This window comes from Pseudophryne corroboree, chromosome 1 (assembly GCF_028390025.1).
Source record: "Pseudophryne corroboree isolate aPseCor3 chromosome 1, aPseCor3.hap2, whole genome shotgun sequence".
Taxonomy (NCBI): Eukaryota; Metazoa; Chordata; class Amphibia; order Anura; family Myobatrachidae; genus Pseudophryne; species Pseudophryne corroboree.
In genome coordinates this window covers 1,115,291,366-1,115,311,191 of record NC_086444.1, presented here as the reverse complement: position 1 = coordinate 1,115,311,191, position 19,826 = coordinate 1,115,291,366, and the positions used below count along the sequence as shown (strand labels likewise).

The 19,826-nt window shown below is 45.8% G+C and overlaps 1 protein-coding gene across 7 annotated transcripts in view; it reads right to left on the bottom strand.

Annotated features, from left to right (window-relative positions):
* Window positions 1–19,826, bottom strand: part of TBC1D1 (TBC1 domain family member 1) — a 349,707-nt gene that overhangs the window by 148,597 nt on the left and 181,284 nt on the right. For 6 of the 7 annotated variants that reach the window (XM_063922416.1, XM_063922425.1, XM_063922450.1 and 3 more), the window contains 2 exons: window positions 13,110–13,625; window positions 10,685–10,774 (listed from right to left, as the gene is read on the bottom strand). In XM_063922416.1, coding sequence (XP_063778486.1) covers window positions 10,685–10,774; window positions 13,110–13,625 — 606 coding nt within the window. Of the gene's footprint in view, window positions 1–10,684; window positions 10,775–13,109; window positions 13,626–16,346; window positions 16,746–19,826 lie in introns of those variants that run through there. The other variant, XM_063922433.1, reaches the window with a different exon arrangement.

The following is a 19,826-nucleotide window of genomic DNA, read 5'->3' as shown; positions in this document are numbered from 1 at the left end:
ATTTGTTTATGTACTTTGTTAGGCGCTATGAAACCCTTGTGGCGCTACTAATAATAATAATAAATACTTTACAGTGCAGAGCTCAGAAGGGCTATTCATAAACCTCTCTGCTCATTACATTATGTCCCATTTGACTATTGTTAATAGCATACTAAAGAGACTAGCTAAGTAAAATCTTACCCTGTAACGAAGAGCGAGTGCAAATAAGCCCAAGCGATCGTAAACTTCAAGGCTGTAGGATTGCACGAGCCTTGCACAATTTAGTTAGGTTAACAGTTAATAGGTTTGGGGGGCTTGATTTAATTAGAATAGTGGTACTGTTGGGGAGAAGCTAGCGGACATTTTGTGTGAGGCAGGAGTTTCATCTGCCTCTCTCTCTACGGATTTTTCCCTGAGAAGGTCGTGCTGCTCCTGTGTTTAACAACTTGTTTCTTACATTAGCAGTTCTTTGCTCTAATTTTCTATATTTTTTATTACTTCCTTTCTATCCTCTGTCTCTACTAATCCTTGCTACCTTTCTATTCCCCCTTTTCATTTCTCTACTTGAGCTGTATTGTCCAGGGGTTTGCTTAAACTGATACAATAACCGCTCGCCCACTCAGACAGACGGCCCCCATTGCCAGCTACCTTGGGAACGCAAGGACTCCAGCTGAGCCTCCCACTCGGTGGCGCAGTCTGTCCTCCTGCCCGACTGTAGTCTCCTGTCCCCATGTGCGATCACGAGAGGCTGCTGCGGCGGGTGCGTACCCAGGGGTTATCCTCAGCGGTAACGCGGCAGCTGCCGCCGGGAGACTCGCGACGCTCTCTGGAGGCCGCCGGCGGGTCCTCTTACCGCTAGTGCTCCCTCTGCATCAGCCCCCACCACCACAAATGGTGTGGGGTCGGGGCTGCGGTGCGCATAAGGGACCAGGATGTTCTGCAGTGCCAGCCTCTAGGGGTTTGGTCCCCACTGTTATGACCCACAGGGGATCCATAAGGGGACAGACAATATTATCCCCTGGGGGTCATGATGTGCCAGCCTCCAGGAGATTAGTCCCCAGTAATGTTAACCCTGCGGGGTCCTCACAGGGTTGCAGGGCACGAGCGGTGGCTGCGGCACGTACCCTCTTTTTGTCACACGGTGTCCGGGCGTCGTAGGAGGCGTGGTGCAGCTGATCCAGGACAGGGGGTGACCCCTGCTTATCCTGTGGCTCAGTCTCCTGCGGCAGGCGCTCTGGCATCATGAGAGGATGCGAGTGGCGATAGGCATGCCGAGCGTTCGAATGGTAAATGCCGTAGGCACGGGCGTTCCCACAAGCGCAGTAAGCATTCATGTCGCCATAGGCATAGCAGCAGTAGTCTGGAAGAGGGAAGCCTTAGCGATGTCGCGCGTTGCCCTTACACCAAAGTTCTGCACGGTCTCCTCACGCGGAACATGATCGCATCAATAGTGGGAAATACATGGATGTCTTTGCCTTGACATACAAGACCCGCAACACCTTCTCAGCCTGTTATCTGGAGACGCGACTGCACATGATTCATGGTTGGTTTTGTTCCAAGCAGCCTCTAGCAAGGCTCCGGTATGATGAAGAGTTCAGGCGCAAGCAGCACGGACTGCACATCATGTCCTTCGGAGTGAAGGATGTTGAGTTGTGGCTTGAGTTTACGCAGAATTCCTTCTAGCCTGCGGAAGCCTCTCCTGCCAAGCCTGTTAGGTCAAACGTTCCAAAACGGGCAAAAGGTCTTTGTTTTGCCTTTAACCACGGCAATTGCGGATCCGGGTCGAAATGTCGTTTTCGACACAGCTGCCTGCGTTGTGGAGCGTCCCATCCAGCTAAGGAATGTCCCAAGCCTGCTGGTGTGGGATCTGGCGGCAGATCCTCCGGTATTAACAGTGCTAAGTAAAGCCACTTCCCCCGTCAGGGTTGGCGCCATGCGCAAATGGCTGAATTGGTACCCGCTTCGTTCTCAGGCGTAATTTTTGCTGGAGAGTTTTAGTGTGGGCTTTTGCCTTCCCAATAGCGGCGAGGTCCCTTTAGCGAATCCTCAGAATTTGCGCTCGGCCAGGGACCTTCCCCACGTCTCGAAAGAGAAAGTGGCCAAGGAGGTGCAGCTGGGTCACGTGGCCGGCCCCTTTGCTGCACCCCCTTTGCCGAATTTGGTATTATGGCCGGTTGGAGTGGTCCCTAAGAAAAATCCTGGCAAATTTAGGCTAATCCAGCACCTGTCTCACCCGCAGGGTTAGTCAGTTAACGATGCTATTCCCGAGGCGCTGTCCTCCGTTACGTATCAGTCATTTGACGACGCTTTGAAGTTAGTCAGAGCAGCGGGCCCCCATGCATTGTTGGGTAAAGTTGATGTTAAGTCTGTTTTTCCTCTTTTGCCATTGCACCCCTATTCACTTCGTTTCATGGGCTTTGGGCTGGACGACGGGTTTTACATCGACAAATGCCTACCCATGCGTTGCTAGGTCTCCTGCTCTTTTTCGAGGCCTGTAGTTCATTTCTCCATTGGTGCGTTTGGGCTGGGATGGGTGAAACGGGAGTCGCCCTCTATCTGGACAATTTCCTGTGCGTGGTTGCTCTTCTCCTTGAAAGTACTTTTTTCTGAGTTCGGTGTACCGATCACTCCAGAAAAATGTGAGGGTCCCTGGACTTGCCTCTCGTATCTAGGCATAGAAATAGATACTAAGGCGGGCTCCTGCCGTTTGCCCTTAGACAAAGTTGCCAAACTGCGTGGGGGGATTGAGAGGGCATTAGCAGGCGGCAAGGTTACTTTGCGCCAGTGCCAATCCCATCTTGATCTTTTCAATTTTGCTTGCAGAGTCATTCCCATGAGTAGGGTCTTTTGCCGCAAATTGGAGAGGGAGACGGCTGGCGCTTGTCGGCCACATCACTTCATTAGATTGTCATCCGAGATTTGTAGAGATCTGCGAGTTTGGGATACCTTTTCAAGTGATTTCAATGGTGTGTCCATTTGGCTGTCGGATCCAGTCGACAGTCCAGATATCCAGTTGTTTCCGGATGCGTCAGGTTCCTGGGGGTACCTCGATGGTGCATGGTCTGCTTCCCCTTGCCCGGATTCGTGGTTCCAGCTGGGCTTGACCCGAAACCTTTTGTTGCTGGAACTTTTTCCTATTGTAGTTGCTTTGGAGCTGTGGGGTGAGCGGGTCAGAGACCGGCACATGGTCTCCTCGTGTGACAATCTGGGCGTGTCCATGCGATCAATGGGCAGTGATCACCCTCGCTTCCAGTTGTTCATTTGTTGGCCCACCTGGTCTTGCGCTGCTTGTGTCTTAATGTACACTTCGTTGCGTGGCACGTGCCAGGGGTAGACAACGGCATTGCCGACGCGCTTTCTAGAGTGGGATCGGTTTAACGCATTGGCTCCTGTTGCGGAGCTTAAGGGTGATGTTTGCCCTTCTCACTGTTGGCAGGTTGTATGGCAGGGATAACTGCTTTGCCAAGCCAGTCGGTGGCTGCAGCCACGCTGGTGAAATATCGTGCAGCGGTCAAATTGGTGGGAGGCATTTATTGTGCGCAGGCGGAACAAAGGTAAGCCGTCTTTTCGTTTACTGTTGGACTTTATCTGGCGTCTGTGTGTTGCTGGTAAGTCGCGCACTGTTGTCGGGCAGATGCTTGCAGGAATTTTTTTTTTCTGCATTTGCATGGTAGACATGATTTCACTAAAAGCTTTTTAGCGTGTCGTTTTCTGCGGGGCTGGGCACGTTCTGCTCCAGTGTCAGGGAATCGCAGGCGTCCTATATCGGTTACAATGCTGGGTAGTTTAATGGACGCATCACCGTCCATTTGCGTATCTCACCATGAGGTGTTGCTTTTCCAGCTCGCCTTTGCGATGGCTTTTCACGGAGCCTTTCGGATCGGCGAGTTGGTGGCGCCCTCCAGGTCATCGGTCTCACCTTTGCTTAAGTCCCAGGTGCTGCTGGCGGACACATTCATATGCAAACTAAACCGTCTAAGACAGATCAGCTGGGGCGCGGGCATTGGGTTGCCTTCTCTGCCTGCCTTAACACCAGCATCTGTCCTGTAACATTGGCCCATGCATACTGTGGCTGTAGGCCTCGTGGTGGCGGAACGTGGCTTATGCACCTCGATGGGTCCCATTTGACAAGTTACCAATTCCGGTGGGTATTTAGGAATTGCCTCCTTGCGTTGGGATTGTCGCCATCAATGTATGGCACACATTCCTTTCGCATTGGGGATGAGACAACAGCAGCGTCATTGGATTTCTCAGAGGCTGATATTAAATTGCTTGGTCGCTGGAAATCCAATGCCTATCAAAGGTTATGGGGGTCACTAAGACCTGGTCGCAAGCCGGCGATTTTTGCACTGCTGCGAACAGGTAGTCGCCGCCTACATGGGGAGAGGGGATTCGCTGTGCAGGGGTGCGAATGCATGTGGAGAGAGCTGCACAAACAAAAGTTTGTGCAGTCTCTGCACAGCTAAGGACTTGCCGTATATACTCGAGTATAAGCCGAGTTTTTCAGCACATTTTTTGTGCTGAAAAAGCCCCCCATCGGCTTATACTCGAGTGATGCTCAGTAACTGCTGCCTGGGAAAACTTACCCTCCCGCGCTCCCCCGCTGTTTTGTGAAGGAGGACACGGAGGGCACAGCGCGCGCCTCTTCTGTGTCCCTCCTGCATCTCTGGCGGCAGCGGCGGGTCTAAATGAAGTACCTGTTCGTGAGCTCTGATTGGCTCACGAACCGGCACTTCATTTAACAGACCCACCGCGGCCGCCGGAGACGCCGGAGGGACACAGGAGAGGCGCGTGCTGTGCCCGCAATGTCCTTCCTTCACAAAACAGCAGGGGAGCGCAGGAGAGTAAGTTGTACCTGGCACTGGGGGAGCATATTTCGCACTTGGGGGGGGGGGGGGGGGGCACATGTGGCACTGAGGGTGCATATCTGGCACTGTGGGGGCACATCTGGCACTGTGGGGGCACATCTGGCACCGTGGGGGCACATCTGGCACCGTGGGGGCACATCTGGCACCGTGGGGGGCACATCTGGCACCGTGGGGGGCACATCTGGCACCGTGGGGGGCACATCTGGCACCGTGGGGGCACATCTGGCAGTATGAGGGCACATCTGGCAGTATGAGGGCACATCTGGCAGTATGAGGGCATATCTGGCAGTATGAGGGCTGTGTACGGCTAGAGCTGCATTTCCCACCCTAGGCTTATACTCGAGTCAATAAGTTTTCCCTGGTTTTTGTGGTAAAATTAGGTGCCTCGGCTTATATTCGGGTCGACTTATACTCTAGTACAGTGGTGGCCAAAAGGTAGATCGCGATCTACCGGTAGCTCGCGGCGCATCCGCCGGTAGATCGCGACAGACTTAACAGAAAATAACTGTAAGGAACCTGCCACTGCTGCTTCTCTTCCCAGTTCGCAGGGATGCAGTGTGCGGGTGACGTAATGACGTCACCCGCCATGTGAGGAGCCTGGGTGTTAGTTGGATCCAGTTTGATCCAGCCGGCGGTGGCGATGACAAGAGAAGCAGCCGGCGGGAGCCCATGCAGTGCAAAAGCGGGAGCCGTGACTGCGGGAGATGGAGGACTGAAGCTAGGCAGCGTGACAACTTGTCAGGTAAGTTATGCAAAGGGGAGTTTCTTCACTAGGGGAGGGACGATCTGCAAGGGGGGGGGAGATCTGCGCAGAGCGTGGTATCTTCACAAAGGGTTTTTTTGTTTTGTTTTTTTACACAAGGGGGGGGGGGGGGGGGTCTTCAAATGGTGGAGGATCTGCACAAAGGGGATTATTGTACAGAGGGCTATTATACAGGGGACTGGAAGGAGGGTACCTGCACAAGGGGGGGGAGGGATTTGCACAGAGGGGGGTTATTTGATGTTGTCATTCTTAATGCTATTTTTAAATGTGAGCGTTACTATTGGTGTTATTTGACGCCGGTAGATCACCGGTAAGTAAGTGAACAAAATGTAGATCCCAGGTCCCAAAAGTCCGGCCATCTCTGTTCTAGTATATACGGTACTCTTCCAGTGCGATGAGCCGGCCCGGAGCTGACGTCAGGAAGCCTCCCTTCAAACGGCTGGACATGCCTGCGTTTCTCCGGACACTCATAGAAAACGGTCAGTTGACACCCACAAACTCCCTCTTCCTGTCAATCTTCTTGCGATCGCTGGTGCGATCGCTTTCTTCGTTCATCCTGTCACTGTCCGGCGATCCCCGTCGTCGGGTGGAGATGCGCCTGCGCATTGTGGTGCATATGCATGCGCAGTTCTGACCTGATCACAGCGCTGCACAAAAAGCTAGCGTGCGATCAGGTCTGAATGACCCCCTATGATTGATAATGTCTTTTCCTGTTTCGGGCCGGCCTTTCCTTTGGTTTGGCTGATTAAAAAAATATGAATGCATAAAATTTGAGTTTTGGTTTTGTTTTCAGTTCGCTCGCAGGGCAATGGGAGGGCGGGCCGAAGAGTTGGGGTGGAGGTGCCTGCGCTTTGGCCGCATGGAATTTTCTGTGTTGTCTGCGAGGGTAGCCTCAGCTTCGTCTTGTTTGCCAGTCGCCCTGTAGCCCTTTCTGGCCACACGTCACCATTTGAACGGCGAGGGTCCCGTTGGATTTTGCCCGGCTTTTCTCCTGAGAACCTAGGGGGTGCTATTGGCTCGTGCCCTCCATGGTAGGTTTTGCAGGTGTTCACTTCGGGATAGGTCGATCCCCTTCCCTCCCTTCCTGTACGTTGTCAGTTCGGTTGCGCTTGAGTTACAGTATTAACCTATTGTATCCGTTAATTTTCAGGAGTGTCACTTGACATGCACCCTATATGGATCTTGGGCCACTCATTTGTTTATTGGGCGGCTACGTCGCCGCTGTCCAGGGACTCCGCTTCTGTTACCGTTTTACAATGGGTTAGATGGTTAGGTCGTAGGGGGATGAGATGAGATTGACCTTGCACGTTAAATCCTATAGCCCCGCAGAAGTGTTGGTCATTCACCTAGGGAGTAATGACATAGGATCTCTGCCCTCTCGAGTTAAGTCATCAGATGGCACGCGATTTGGAGCAGGTCATGACATGGTGGCCTTGGTGTCGTATTGTTTGATCCGCAATCATTCTGCGTCAGGTTTTGCGTAGTCCGCTGCTTGGTGTTGTATTGGACAAGTCCCGGCGCAAGGTTAATGCTTTTGTTGGCAGGAGAGTATTGGGTCTCGGTGGTGCAGTAATCTCCCTCCCACTTATTCATTTTAGGGATGCCCATTTATTTAGACCAGATCACGTCCATTTGACTGATGAGGGTATTTGTTTATTTTTGGAAAGCATTTTTAGAGTACTCGCTAGCTTGGTTTGAGTGGGTTAGCGCTTAGTCAGGTTGTGTTGTAGAAGTGGGTTTTAGAGTATGGTGGCGGCACCGGCTCCTGCCAGGCTGGTGTGTGGCGGGAAAGAACGGTGGGTGCAGTAGCTATTGCGCTGCTGTTTGGAGGTGCGCTCTTTGGCCAATATATTGTATACTCTGGCCCTCCTTACCTGGGGTCATTAGGCTTGGCTGTCTGGCCGGCCCTTTTATGGTGTATTAGGGAGAGAGTTGGAGACTCAGCACTTATTGGCGTAGCCAATGAGATAAATAAAGTCATGTCATGGACATGCATAGCGGCAATAAGTCGTAATGTCACTGATGATCTGGCAGTTCTCTCTTATTGCCACCATACTTAATTTAAGTATTATATATAAATAACGGGTGACCGTTTTTAATGGCATTTCAGTGGTCTGTGTCGTTATTTCTAGATAAGTTAAGTTAGTTCATATTTAGTTGTAAGGTTATTGTATAATGATGTTATGCAGTCCGACATCGGCCGATAGAAAGTTTATGGGCCCTACACACTTGACGATATCGCTCATAAGTGAACAATATATTGTTCATGTCGTTTAGTGTGCAGGCACCAACGATGAACGATGCAGGTCCCCACGGTCGTTCATCGTTGGTTTCCCCTCGTTGAGCATAACAAGCCAATTTGGATGATGGTTATTAATTGTAATATATGTGTGTGTGTGTGTGTGTGTGTGTGTGTGTGTGTGTGTGTGTGTGTATATATATATATATATATATATATATATAAATTAATACCCTCCCCACAACCATATAGAACAGTTGTAAACTGGAGCAGATTGGATCAGAGGTAGAACCTTACTTTCATGTTGTCAGACTAAAATCTGAAGGCTACAGAGACACCACCTACAGGAATTTAGGGATTCAGACATTCATCCAGCTTACTACAGGGGTATTTAACATGAGGCCCCCCAGCTGCTGTAGGACAACACATCCCAGCATGACATGTCACAGTTTTGTTATTAGAGCAAGCTAAAGCTATGACCGTGCATGCTGGGATGTGTAGTTCCACAACAGCTGAGGGGATGCATGCTGTAAACCTCTGGATTATTAAAAGATTAATTTTTAACCTTTCATTCTCAAAGACCGCAGTGCATACAGTGAGAGGAGGAGATTTTTCTAAAGCATATTCCAATTTGTTTTTACTAGGGAAGAACTTTGTTCCTGACTCCATATTAGCAGACCCTGTACCAACATACTGTATTGTATATTACACCAGGAACGTCTGTTTTGTTAGGAATGCGTCCAATCTTTTCTTACATGTTTCTACAGTGTGTCTTGTGTTATCGCATTCCAGACTTTCATGGATCTTAAAGAAAACATGTTGCTGCTGGAACTGAAGGGGGAAATTACTAATTTATTTATCAAGCATTGGAGAGTGATAAATTGCATGGAGATAAAGTACCAACCAATCAGCTCCTAACTGCCATGTTACAGGCTGCGTTTGAAAAATTACAGTTAGGAGCTGATTGGTTAGTACTTTATCACCGTGCAATTTATCACTCTCCAAGGCTTGATAAATAAGGGCCTAATTCAGACTTGCTCGTAGATGCACATCTACGATCTATTTCTTTGACCTGTGGGGGGACGCCCAGCACAGGGCAAGTCCACCCCACATGCTGGAACCAGAACCTCCCTCGGCAGACATGTGACGGCGATGCTTTCGCATGTTTCGAACAGTCCTCTACCTGCGCAGCCTAGCTGCGAAGGCAGACAGATACCCGCCACGTTAAGGGTCACATTGGCTACGTGTAATGTCCGCGCCCCGCCACGCAAATGGTCCGGACACGTGTGTTGTCCAGACCGCGCCCCTAAAATGGAGCATCGCCGTCCTGATTCCGCTCCCCTCCAGGTCTTAAACTACGTTCTGAAGAGAATGCAGTTTAGGACCTTGCACATGCGCGTATCGGTTTACGCGCATGCGCAGATGTGCAGAAATCGCTTCATAGCGATTTTACCACATCTGCGTCATGGTCTGAATTTGGCCAAAAATAGACCAAGGAACTACTTATTAGGGAGTCAAACACTGATCAGTTATAGAGGCATGAGCCTTATTCAGTTGATTGCAAACCGGCTAATTATCGGATGACTGCGCAAATGCTGCGCACACATCGTGCATGCGACAGGGCCATAATGCAATTGCAAGCCCAGCAAGGCGAGATCGCATAGCAATTGCCAGGAAGTGTCCGTTAGTGGGAGGTTACATGGCGTTTGTGGGGAGTGGTTGGAAAAACACGTAGGCGGATCATGGCCATTTTCAGGGCGTGTATCTGATGTCCGTTGTAAAGGATTGTGACTAAAGACATGGATGCGGTGCGACTGCATTCTCATTATTTGGTCAACCACAACGGTCAATGGTACTCGATTTCTGTGTATGCATTGCAATAATGTGACTGTACACGCACATTTGTGAATGTATCGGTGGGCGTCTTTTACCTTTCTGGGCGGATCACCACATGTGATGTTTAGCAGAAGCAGGATTGAGAAAATCGCACTCTCTGTCTCACTAGTGATCCAAACTGAATGAGGTCCAATATGTGATTTATACTGAGATCAATGAAAATTATGACAGGTGCAATGCTTTTAAGTACCAAAAGTGCACAGTATACATGGTGCCCTCATCATGAAATAACAGTGTTGTTCTGGTCAACTGCTAACGCTAATATTGCAACAGGTAATAAATTATTTCCCCCTATCAATCCAGTCAAAGCGAACTCCCTGGAGTCGATTCAGTTATCGCGCTCCCTCACACACGTGCCTGCCCACCGCCAACTATTCAACGGTTTCTGGCGAAGACACCGAGCAAGCGCCAACATCATTTCTACTCGCAGTCTCCTGAGGTGGTGCGCAGAAATGTGCGAAGTGTCCCAAATGGCACTTTTTGCATCGTGCCCAGTACTTTAGTCAGATTTAGCTGCTTTACACAGCTCAACCCAGTACTTTTGGACGTGCCCCATCTAAAGTGACAGGGGAAATGCAATTACGGGCGCCCATTAAACAACTGAACCGACTCTCCCAATAGATAATTATATTATTCTGTTTTCTGTTCTGGCAGATCACAAAGCTCAACCCGCATACGTCTCCTCTATCAGCAACATGTCTTTAAAAATAATAATCCGCCATTCGTTTGGGACTTTGCAAATTAGTACACACACACACGTGGTTCTCAACCTCCCCCCCACCCCCCTCAAGTTCCCCCAAGAGGTGATGTTCTTTCTGTGGAAGTACAGTAGGTGGGATAATCAGTGACCCAGGTGGAGCATGAGGACTGGAATTCAGAACACATCAGCCGTGGTCCTATATTTAACCTTTCACCAATATTATGAACAATGACACTCACCTGAGAACAAAAGGATATTTCTTTAAAGCTTTTTTCAATGACAATTCTCTTTGTATCGGGGCTGATTAGGTAAACTTCCGTCTGACCAATCTAGAAGAAATAAGTAACATGTAAACAGAGCTACAAAAACAGAAAATAATCCAAAGGCTGTGAATACTTAAGTACATGTGATTTCTTAGTTTTTTGTTTTTTTATAAATTTGCAAAAATCTCAAATAAAACTGTTCTCCCGTTGTTATTATGGGGTATTGAGTGTAGAATTTGGAGGGAAAAAAATAAATGTATTCCATTTTGGAATAAGGCTGTAACATAACAAAATGTGGAAATAGTGAAGCGCTGTGAATACTTTCCAGGTGCACTGTAGGCACGTAGGTATTCCAACTTTCCATTTAGACCAATTTCTGTACAACAGACTGATGATAGTTAAATGTTCCATGGGAGTACACAGGTATGCAACATTCAAATAACTGAAAGCAATTGAGACCTAACAATCTTTTGCACAAAGGATGAGAAAACATGCACTGTCAATTCACAATTTTTAAATGCCCCTTGGGAGTACACCGATATGAAACATTCAAATAAAAGGGGTACAACACGGAGAGATCAGTGCTTAAATTCTAAGCAATCTAACTAGACTGCTTAGAAATTAAGCGGATCTCTCAGTGTGTAGGTAGCCGGTCCCACGCGTCGCTATCGCCGGCTCTAGATTTGTAGAATTTAGTTGAGATCGCTCATTTCACCGCTGGGTGAAATGAGCACCCATCTGTCCGCCCCCGTCCCCCTCGCTCAGCACACATCACGCAGAGTGCTGAGTGGGGGGAGAGATGTGTGCTGAACGGTCTGTGATAGATCGCTCAGCACACATCTTCCCCGTGTGTACGGGGCTTAACTGTAACCGATTGTTCTTTGGTCTCATATGTTTTCAGGAGATACAAAAACATGCACTGTCAATTGACAGCAATCGATTTTGTAAACACCAATCTATTCTGAAATATGTTACCAAAGTCTATTAACCCATGGTAGAGAGAGATTAATCATCAATGAGTAATAAGGTTAGCAAGTGAGGATTCTCACCTTAGTATACACAGTAGTAAGGCTATACAGTACTTATTTATGATTAATAACTGAGAAATATAGTGGTATAAGTATTTTGTTCAAGATATACCCCTTTCAGACCCCCAGCTTTAAACACGAGTTACTGGCACATGAACGCGCATAACCTGTGTTCCTGTGTGGTCTGAAAGGTGCCAGGGGAAATATACCAGGTCGAGCGACCCGGTATTTCAACCCTGGTAGCGAACAAACCCGGCTTTCTGTGTCATCATAAAAAAGTGTTTACATTGTACTATACAAGGGCAAAAGGGGTGGGGCGGTGGGTGATAAACATATCATGATGGGCGCGGAGGGGGGGTGCATGTGATAAAAATATTCTGATGGGCAGGGGTTGGGGGGTGCATGTGATAAAAATATTATGATGGCACATGAGGAAAAGTGATGGGAAAAGGGAACTGAAGAAAAAATGTGGTGGGCAGAGGGGCATGTGAGGGAAAAGCTTGTGGGCAGAGATTGGAGGGGAAAGGTGGTAGGCAGAGGAGCTTGTGATGGAAATTCATTATGTTTCCCTTATTTAGGGCATACACTTTGATGCCTACACAAATAGAATTGTGGTGACCCAACACTGCAGCTTCCAGCGCATTTCTATGGCGTGTGAAGGCAAATGCGCAAATGTTGATGCCCGTAATGTTCTAGCATTTCAACTGTTTCTTTGGGACTTTGAGGCTATCACCACTAACAGAATTGCTCCCTTTATGTATTGTGCAGGTGTACTGGCATATCACGTGTCGGATGCCAGTCAGTAGTGACAAGTTATTTACTGTATTTTAAAATCTAGCATTTGGAAACCCCCTGCCCCTAGAATGCTGCATTTGCCCCTGGGCAACAGTGGAGCTAGGACTGCACATTACATCAGATATTAGTGCATCTGGGCTGCTGCCTTGCCAGCCAACCAGGAGGAGTATTATTTTTATTTTACAAAACGGTTACAAACGAGACAGGCCGCCATGACTCATACCCTCTCCAGTAGTGCGCTGCCACTTCACAGCAGTGCAGAAACTGTAGCTGCATACTGTACTCACACAGGGGCCACATCTCCTCATAACGTTTTTAATAACTAGGTACTGATTCAAGTCCTGTGAGTGCCGCAGCTCACTGTTCTAAAGAAACTGGCAGAACAAATTAGTTGTTACCACCAACAGGAAATAAAGTTCTTAAGAACGTCTTGTCACACATGAAATCTTCAACAACGATCATTACATTAAGTGTACAATGGTGGCATAGCAGAGCCCAACAAGGCTTATTACTTATTAAATACAAGAAGGACCATCAAAGCAGCCCAAATCCACTTAAGACGACAAAGCTTTACATACCGTGAACAGCATAGTTTGGTTTTCCTCCATGTCTGTTGGCAGCACAAAGTTCTGAGCCTCGGATGGGTTTTGGAAATCAAAATAAATGTCACTTTCCTCAAAGGATACTGGAAGGCTGCAGTGGCCATCGTCCCATTCCCTTGTAAATGAGGAGTTAGTTCTTAAGCCAGGCTGGGAATAGGATTTGCGAATGGGTTTGTTCTTCTCTCCATCGTCAAACGTCGAATGGAAAAAAGACTTTAGTTTGTCCCCAAACAATATTCTAGTGCTAGTGTCCAACTGAGGGGCCGGAGATTCGTCGTCTTTCTTTTTGGTACAGCTGACATGGTTGAACTTTTCAATGCATTCATCTATCAAAGCTGGAGGCGCCTTCTTGTGAGCGACAATCACACGGCCACAGAACAGGACTTCAAACTTTTTGGAGAAAGCATCGTCTCCATCACATAAATGGGAATGAATCTCCTCTTGACGTGCAAGTTTTCCAGCTTGTCTAATAGCGCCAATTATCTCAGGCACCTGCAATACAATGCAAAAAGACCATGATTATATATTCATGAGCATGGAATCAAGACAACTTGAACATCCTTGTTTAATGGCTTTTACTTGAAGTACATTGGTGGCATTTTTTTTATTAGTGTGCATCAAAACTCACACCTGGTCTGCTGTTCTGCCATTTATTCCCATCCAAAATAGCCAACAAAATCAAAACAACCATGTAATATTGCGGTGCTATATAAATAAAAGTTAATAATGGTGAAATAAATAGAATTTAATTTAAATTTAATCACCAAATGAACAGTATACTAAGACTAAAAAATGAGTTCAAAGGAGAAGAGGGGGAAAAAAAAAAAAATCAATCACAAAGGCAGCCATCTTGTGGCCACAACCAAAATTCAGCCTATAAACTCTGAATGAATTCGAGAAATCACTACTCTTAAGTAAAATAGCTGCCACCTCTGAGTGTGAGGGTGGCAGGTCATCACAGGCAGAACAAATGAGAAAAGCAGCTTTGAATAACAGATTAACACTTCATATTGCGCTTCTGTAGCCATTGCATAGTTTCAGGGCTTTATCTGGAATGTAAGAATGAGGGATTATAAACTAACTGGATCCTATTCTCCTTGTCTGAAGGCACCGGTCTCTTAGCACATGTAGGACCTGCTTTTAAAATCTGTGAAAAGCTTCTTTGAAATAGGAAAGAAAAGAAACAGGATTTCACATGCAGTGCGTTTCCATATGGGTCATTCCATGTTCTACATTTCAGCCACTGTAGCTATTTAAAATTACTATCAACCAAACTTTAAAATCAACTTTAAAAAAAAAAAAACTTCTAATCTTGCACATCATAGTAAGAAAAATGCTTAAAAAAAAAAAAAGTGTATAAATAAAATGACACATTATAACTGTATAATATATATTTTGCAGAATATATTATATAAAAATACATACACACAGACATTTTTGGTATCTCACAGTGCATGAAAAACAGTTTACGATGCTATTATTTATTGGCAGCGTTTTTTTGTTTGGTCACCACAGAGTCAGGTAACCTGTTAGTGGCAGATACAGTAAATTCCATACCAATGTTGGTTGAAAACAGACTTCTTAGAGAAAGGAACCAAAGTTAGGTTTACATTCTATAAGTTATATTCTAATTTGTATGGGCCAGAAGGTAGACATGTAAGACTGTGGTAATGGTCTCAGGAAGGGATGTTTGAGTTTAATTAGAAGCCCCTGACAAATTGGGGTCAGGCTCAGAGCCGTATTCAGGGAAGGGCACAGGAGGCATGTGCCCCAGGCCCCATACTCTCAGGCGGCCCCCTTGCCTGCTTCTTATCAATGGACCTTTGCATGCTTTTTGACTCCTCTGATCGCAACCACAATCTGAGTGATCTGAGGAGATGTCAGGCAGCCACATAATCCTATGCACAGAGAGGAAGGGGGTTCACATCTTCAGGGAGATGCATCACTTGTAGAGAAATAAAATGGAGACAGATAAAAGTACCAACCATCGTACCAGCTGTGCTTGAAAATTTAAATTCAGTACATTTACCCCTAACAATGATGTTTGACAAAATTTGACATGCTGGACATCACTAGAACGTTTTAGGGTGAGCACATCAGAACGACGGCCAATCTGGACGATCTAACTTCGTCCCGGATCATCCGATTGGCCATACACGTTAGACGATTTAATGAACATGGACCAATATGTAATGGTCGGCTGTGCAGCACAGTCGACCCAAAAGAAGTTGCACGCGATCAAAGTTGAACGTACACATCAGATAATATGCACAAGTTGTTAGTCCTATATGGCAAATTGTGCCTGATGTGTAGCCACCCTTAGACTCAAAATCACAAATTTAATAAGCGGTGTCTTCAAGTGTATATTATCTTCCAGTACGGTTGGTCCTCTGTTTCTGAAGTGTCCATTTTCAGCCAGATTCAAAGCAGTGCACAAGTCATTATGATCCGCACAGGTTTTGGTGTGTTACACGGTACATGAAGGGTTACAAATCTGACATCTGTCATCCCTTGGCTCAGTTATGTGGTGAGGGACAGGATTCACTTCTGCTAATCCATATATTTTATGATTGTAAGTCACAAGCACTGGTTTTGCCTATTACATTGACCATACATAATTTGAATTGGTTCTGGACCACTAACCCAAGGTACCCCTGTAAATACCCCAGGGTGCCATGGCACCCAGTTTTCGAACCACTGGGTTACATATAACACACGCCTTGATATAGTTTAGTGGTCCTTTTAGAACAGTGGGGTTATTCAGAGTTGTTAGCAAAAAAAAAAAAAAAAATAGCAACTGGGCAAAACCATGTTGCAGTGCAGGTGGGGCATATGTAACATGTGCAGAGAAAGTTAGATTTGGGTGGGTTATATTGTTTTTGTGCAGGGTAAATACTGGCTGCTTTATTTTTATACTGCAATTTAGATTTCAGTTTGATCACACCCCACCCAAATCTAAATCTCTCTGCACATGTTACATCTGCCTCCCCCGCACTGCAACATGGTTTTGCTCATTTGCTAACTTTTTTGGGTTTGCTAACAACTCCTGAACATCTCGGAGGTTTCCTGACCCCGTCTCTAATTTATACTTTTCTCTCGTCTGCACAATGTGATGCAGCGGTTGCGGAGTGACTGTATCAGACCACAGCATGAGGTCAGCCGTCTGGTATGTTTATAAGCAAGAGTAAAATGTAAAACTGCTTTCTGTCTTACCTTATCCTTTAACAGAGCCAAACATTTAATTGTGGGAAGATGCATCCCGCGTTTTCTTGGCAGTGTAAAAGAGCGAGGGTTTATACAGTCTCTCTTACATATTGTTGCCGGGTGTGGATGCATGCTTCAGTGATACAGTTGCTGCGTCATGCAAAGTTTGAGAGTCCTGAACGGACTTTTGTCATGCCTCAGCAATTTCTGTGCTTTTTATCTTGGCTCTGCACCCAGCTGTTCGTTGTAAAGTTGCTTGGGGTCACGGTGTTCCTACAATGATCATTCTGTAAATTTGAGCTAAAATGTACTTCTTAAAGGAACAATAGTTGTATGCCACCGCATTCCTCAATACAAGTTCAATAATATACTGTATATATTACACTTATTCTCTCTGAAGAGTGGAAAAGAGATGTCGTTATGCTGGCATGTAATGACAGTTGGTATGAACTCTCACCCCTCCCACCAGTGTCAGTGATGTCACTTCTAGTGAATTTCTGCTTAGCATGTACCGTATGTAGCATGTGTTGGGGGTTTTTTTTTTTTTAGAATTACTCGTTGAAGCTAGCCTTTATCAGAAGAGTAAAAGATACCACATGAATCCTGTTGCTCACAATTTGGTTGAATTGTTGTCATAAGTCAGTGAAATGTATTCACTGAATTTTTAGCAGATACAGAAATTTAAGTTTGGTCGAATCAATTTACCCATCTCCATTTATCGACAGCTAAATGACTGTAGTTCAGACATAAGCCTCTATTGCCCCACTCCATCCCCTCTAATGTAGGTGATGTCATTTAGGTTACAAGCTGGAGTTATCTCCATGTATTATTAAACTCCACAGAGCAGATTGTGTTATTTATTGTTAAGATTATAATCGTGGGAAGAAACGGTTATTCTGACTGCATGAAGTACAGGCTGCATTTTTGTGTGTGTTCTGACAGAGACATTTTAAAACTCAGCAATTCTGAGAGGAGATTTCTGTAGACTAAAATGAAATACTATACTAGCTGCAAACGTCTGGTTTTTAAAGGAATATCTACATACATGTATAGAGGCCGATATCCAGCAACCATCACTCCAGTGTTCTAATGGTACATTGTGTTTGCTAATCGCGTTAGAAGACTAATGGGTGATTTGAAAACCCTTGTGCAATTATGTTAGCACAGCTGAAAATGGGTTTGGTCGTTAGAGAAGCTATAAAACTGGCCTTCCTTTGAGCTCGTTGAGTATCTGGAGAATCACATTTGTGGGTTCGATTATGGCCAAAATGGCCAGAAAGAGAGAACTTTCATGTGAAACTCAACAGTCTATTCTTGTTCTTCAAAATGAAGGCTATTCCATGCGAGAAGTTGCCAAGAAACTGAACATTTCCTACAACGGTGTGTAGTACTCCCTTCAGAGAACAGCACAAACAGGCTCTAACCAGAGTAGAAAGAGAAGTGGGAGGCCCCAGTGCACAACTGAGCAAGAAGACAAGTACATTAGAGTTTCTAGTTTGAGAAATAGATGCCTCACAGGTCCTCAACTGGCAGCTTCATTAAATGGTACCCGCAAAATGCTAGTGTCAACGCCTACAGTGAAGAGGCGACTCCGGGATGCTGGCCTTCTAGGCAGAGTGGCAAAGAAAAAGCCATATCTGAGACTATCCAATAAAAGGAAAAGATTAATATAGGCAAAAGAACACGGAGATTGGACAGAGGAATCGAATTTTGAGGTGTTTGGATCACACAGAAGAACATTTGTGAGATGCAGATCAAGTGAAAAGATGCTGGAAGATTGCCTGACGCCATCTGTCAAGCATGGTGGATGTAATGTGATGGTCTGGGGCTGTTTGGTGCTGGTAAAGAGAGATTTGTACAAGGTAAAAGGGATTTTGAATAAGGAAGACTATCACTCCATTTTGCAACACCATGCCATACCCTGGGGACAGCGCTTGATTGGAGCCAATTTCCTCCTCCAACAAGACAATGACCCAAAGCACACCTCCAAATTATGCAAAACTATTTAGGGAAGAAGCAGGCAGCTGGTATTCTGTCTGTAATGGCGTGGCCAGCTCAGTCACCAGATCTCAACTCCATTGAGCTGTTGTGGGAGCAGCTTGACCGTATGGTATGCAAGAAGTGCCCATCAAGCCAATACAACTTGTAAGAGGTGCTTCAGGAAGCGTGGGGTGAAATTTCTACAGATTACCTCAACAAATTAACAGCTAGAATTCCAAAGGTCTGCAATGCTGTAATGGCCGCAAAAGGAGTATTCTTTGACGAAAAGTTTGAAGGACAAAATTATTATTACAAATTAAAATCATTATTTCTAACCTTGTCAATGTCTTGACTACATGTTCTATTAATTTTGCAACTCATGTGATAAATAAAAGAAAATTATCATGTAAAACACGAAATTGTCTGGGTGACCCCAAACTTTTGAATGGTAGTGTATTGTTAATGTATATATATATATATATATATATATATATATATATATATATATATATATATATATATATATATATATATATAATAGATAGAATATCAGATTTTATTGGACCTATTTTTAAAGAATCTTGGTAAAAGCTAATTTACTCCACTATGCTTGCATCTCAGCAGCAGGTGGGAGGGGTCAGAGTTCATTACATGCCAGCATGATGAAATTTTTTCCACTCTATAGTGTGTGTGTGTGTGTGTGTGTGTGTGTGTGTGTGTGTATGTATATGAATATATATATATATATATATATATATATATATATATATATACACACACACACATACACATATATATATACACACACACATACATACACACATACACACACACACACACACACACACACACACACGTGTGCATAATGTTGACCCACGTTGTCTGGATAGCTTCCCACAGCTCCCGGATATTTGTAGGTGCAGAATTTTGGGTGCAAATGGACCTCTCCACCGTGTCCCATAAATGCTCGACTGGGTTCATGTCGGGCAAACCTGGTGGCCATACATACAGAACTCTCCAGAATGCTCCATATACAAATTCTGAACAACTTAGGACAGATGACTCTGTGCATTATCCTGTTGGAATATTCCATCGTTGTTAAGGAACATGAAGACCATGATGGGCTGCAATTGGTCATCAAGCACTGCAACGTATCGGTCACAGGTCAATGACACGTTCAGACGAACCATCGGATCCAACTCATGCCACGCGAACACACCCTCACACCATTATGGAGCCACCACCAGCCTGCACGGTGCCTTGTTGACAACTGGGGTCCATGGCCTCTTGGGGTCTGTGCCATACCTGAACCATACTATCAGCCTGAAACAACTGGAACCATGACTCATCGGACCATAACACGTTTCCAATCTTTCAGGGTCCAATTAGCAGTGTCTTGAGCCCATAGTGAAGTGTCCGGTGTCGTAGGGCACTCTGGTGGGTTTTCTGTCCATATCCCATGGAAGCTAAAGAACGCTGCACTGACCTGCTGGATATGCATCTGGTATC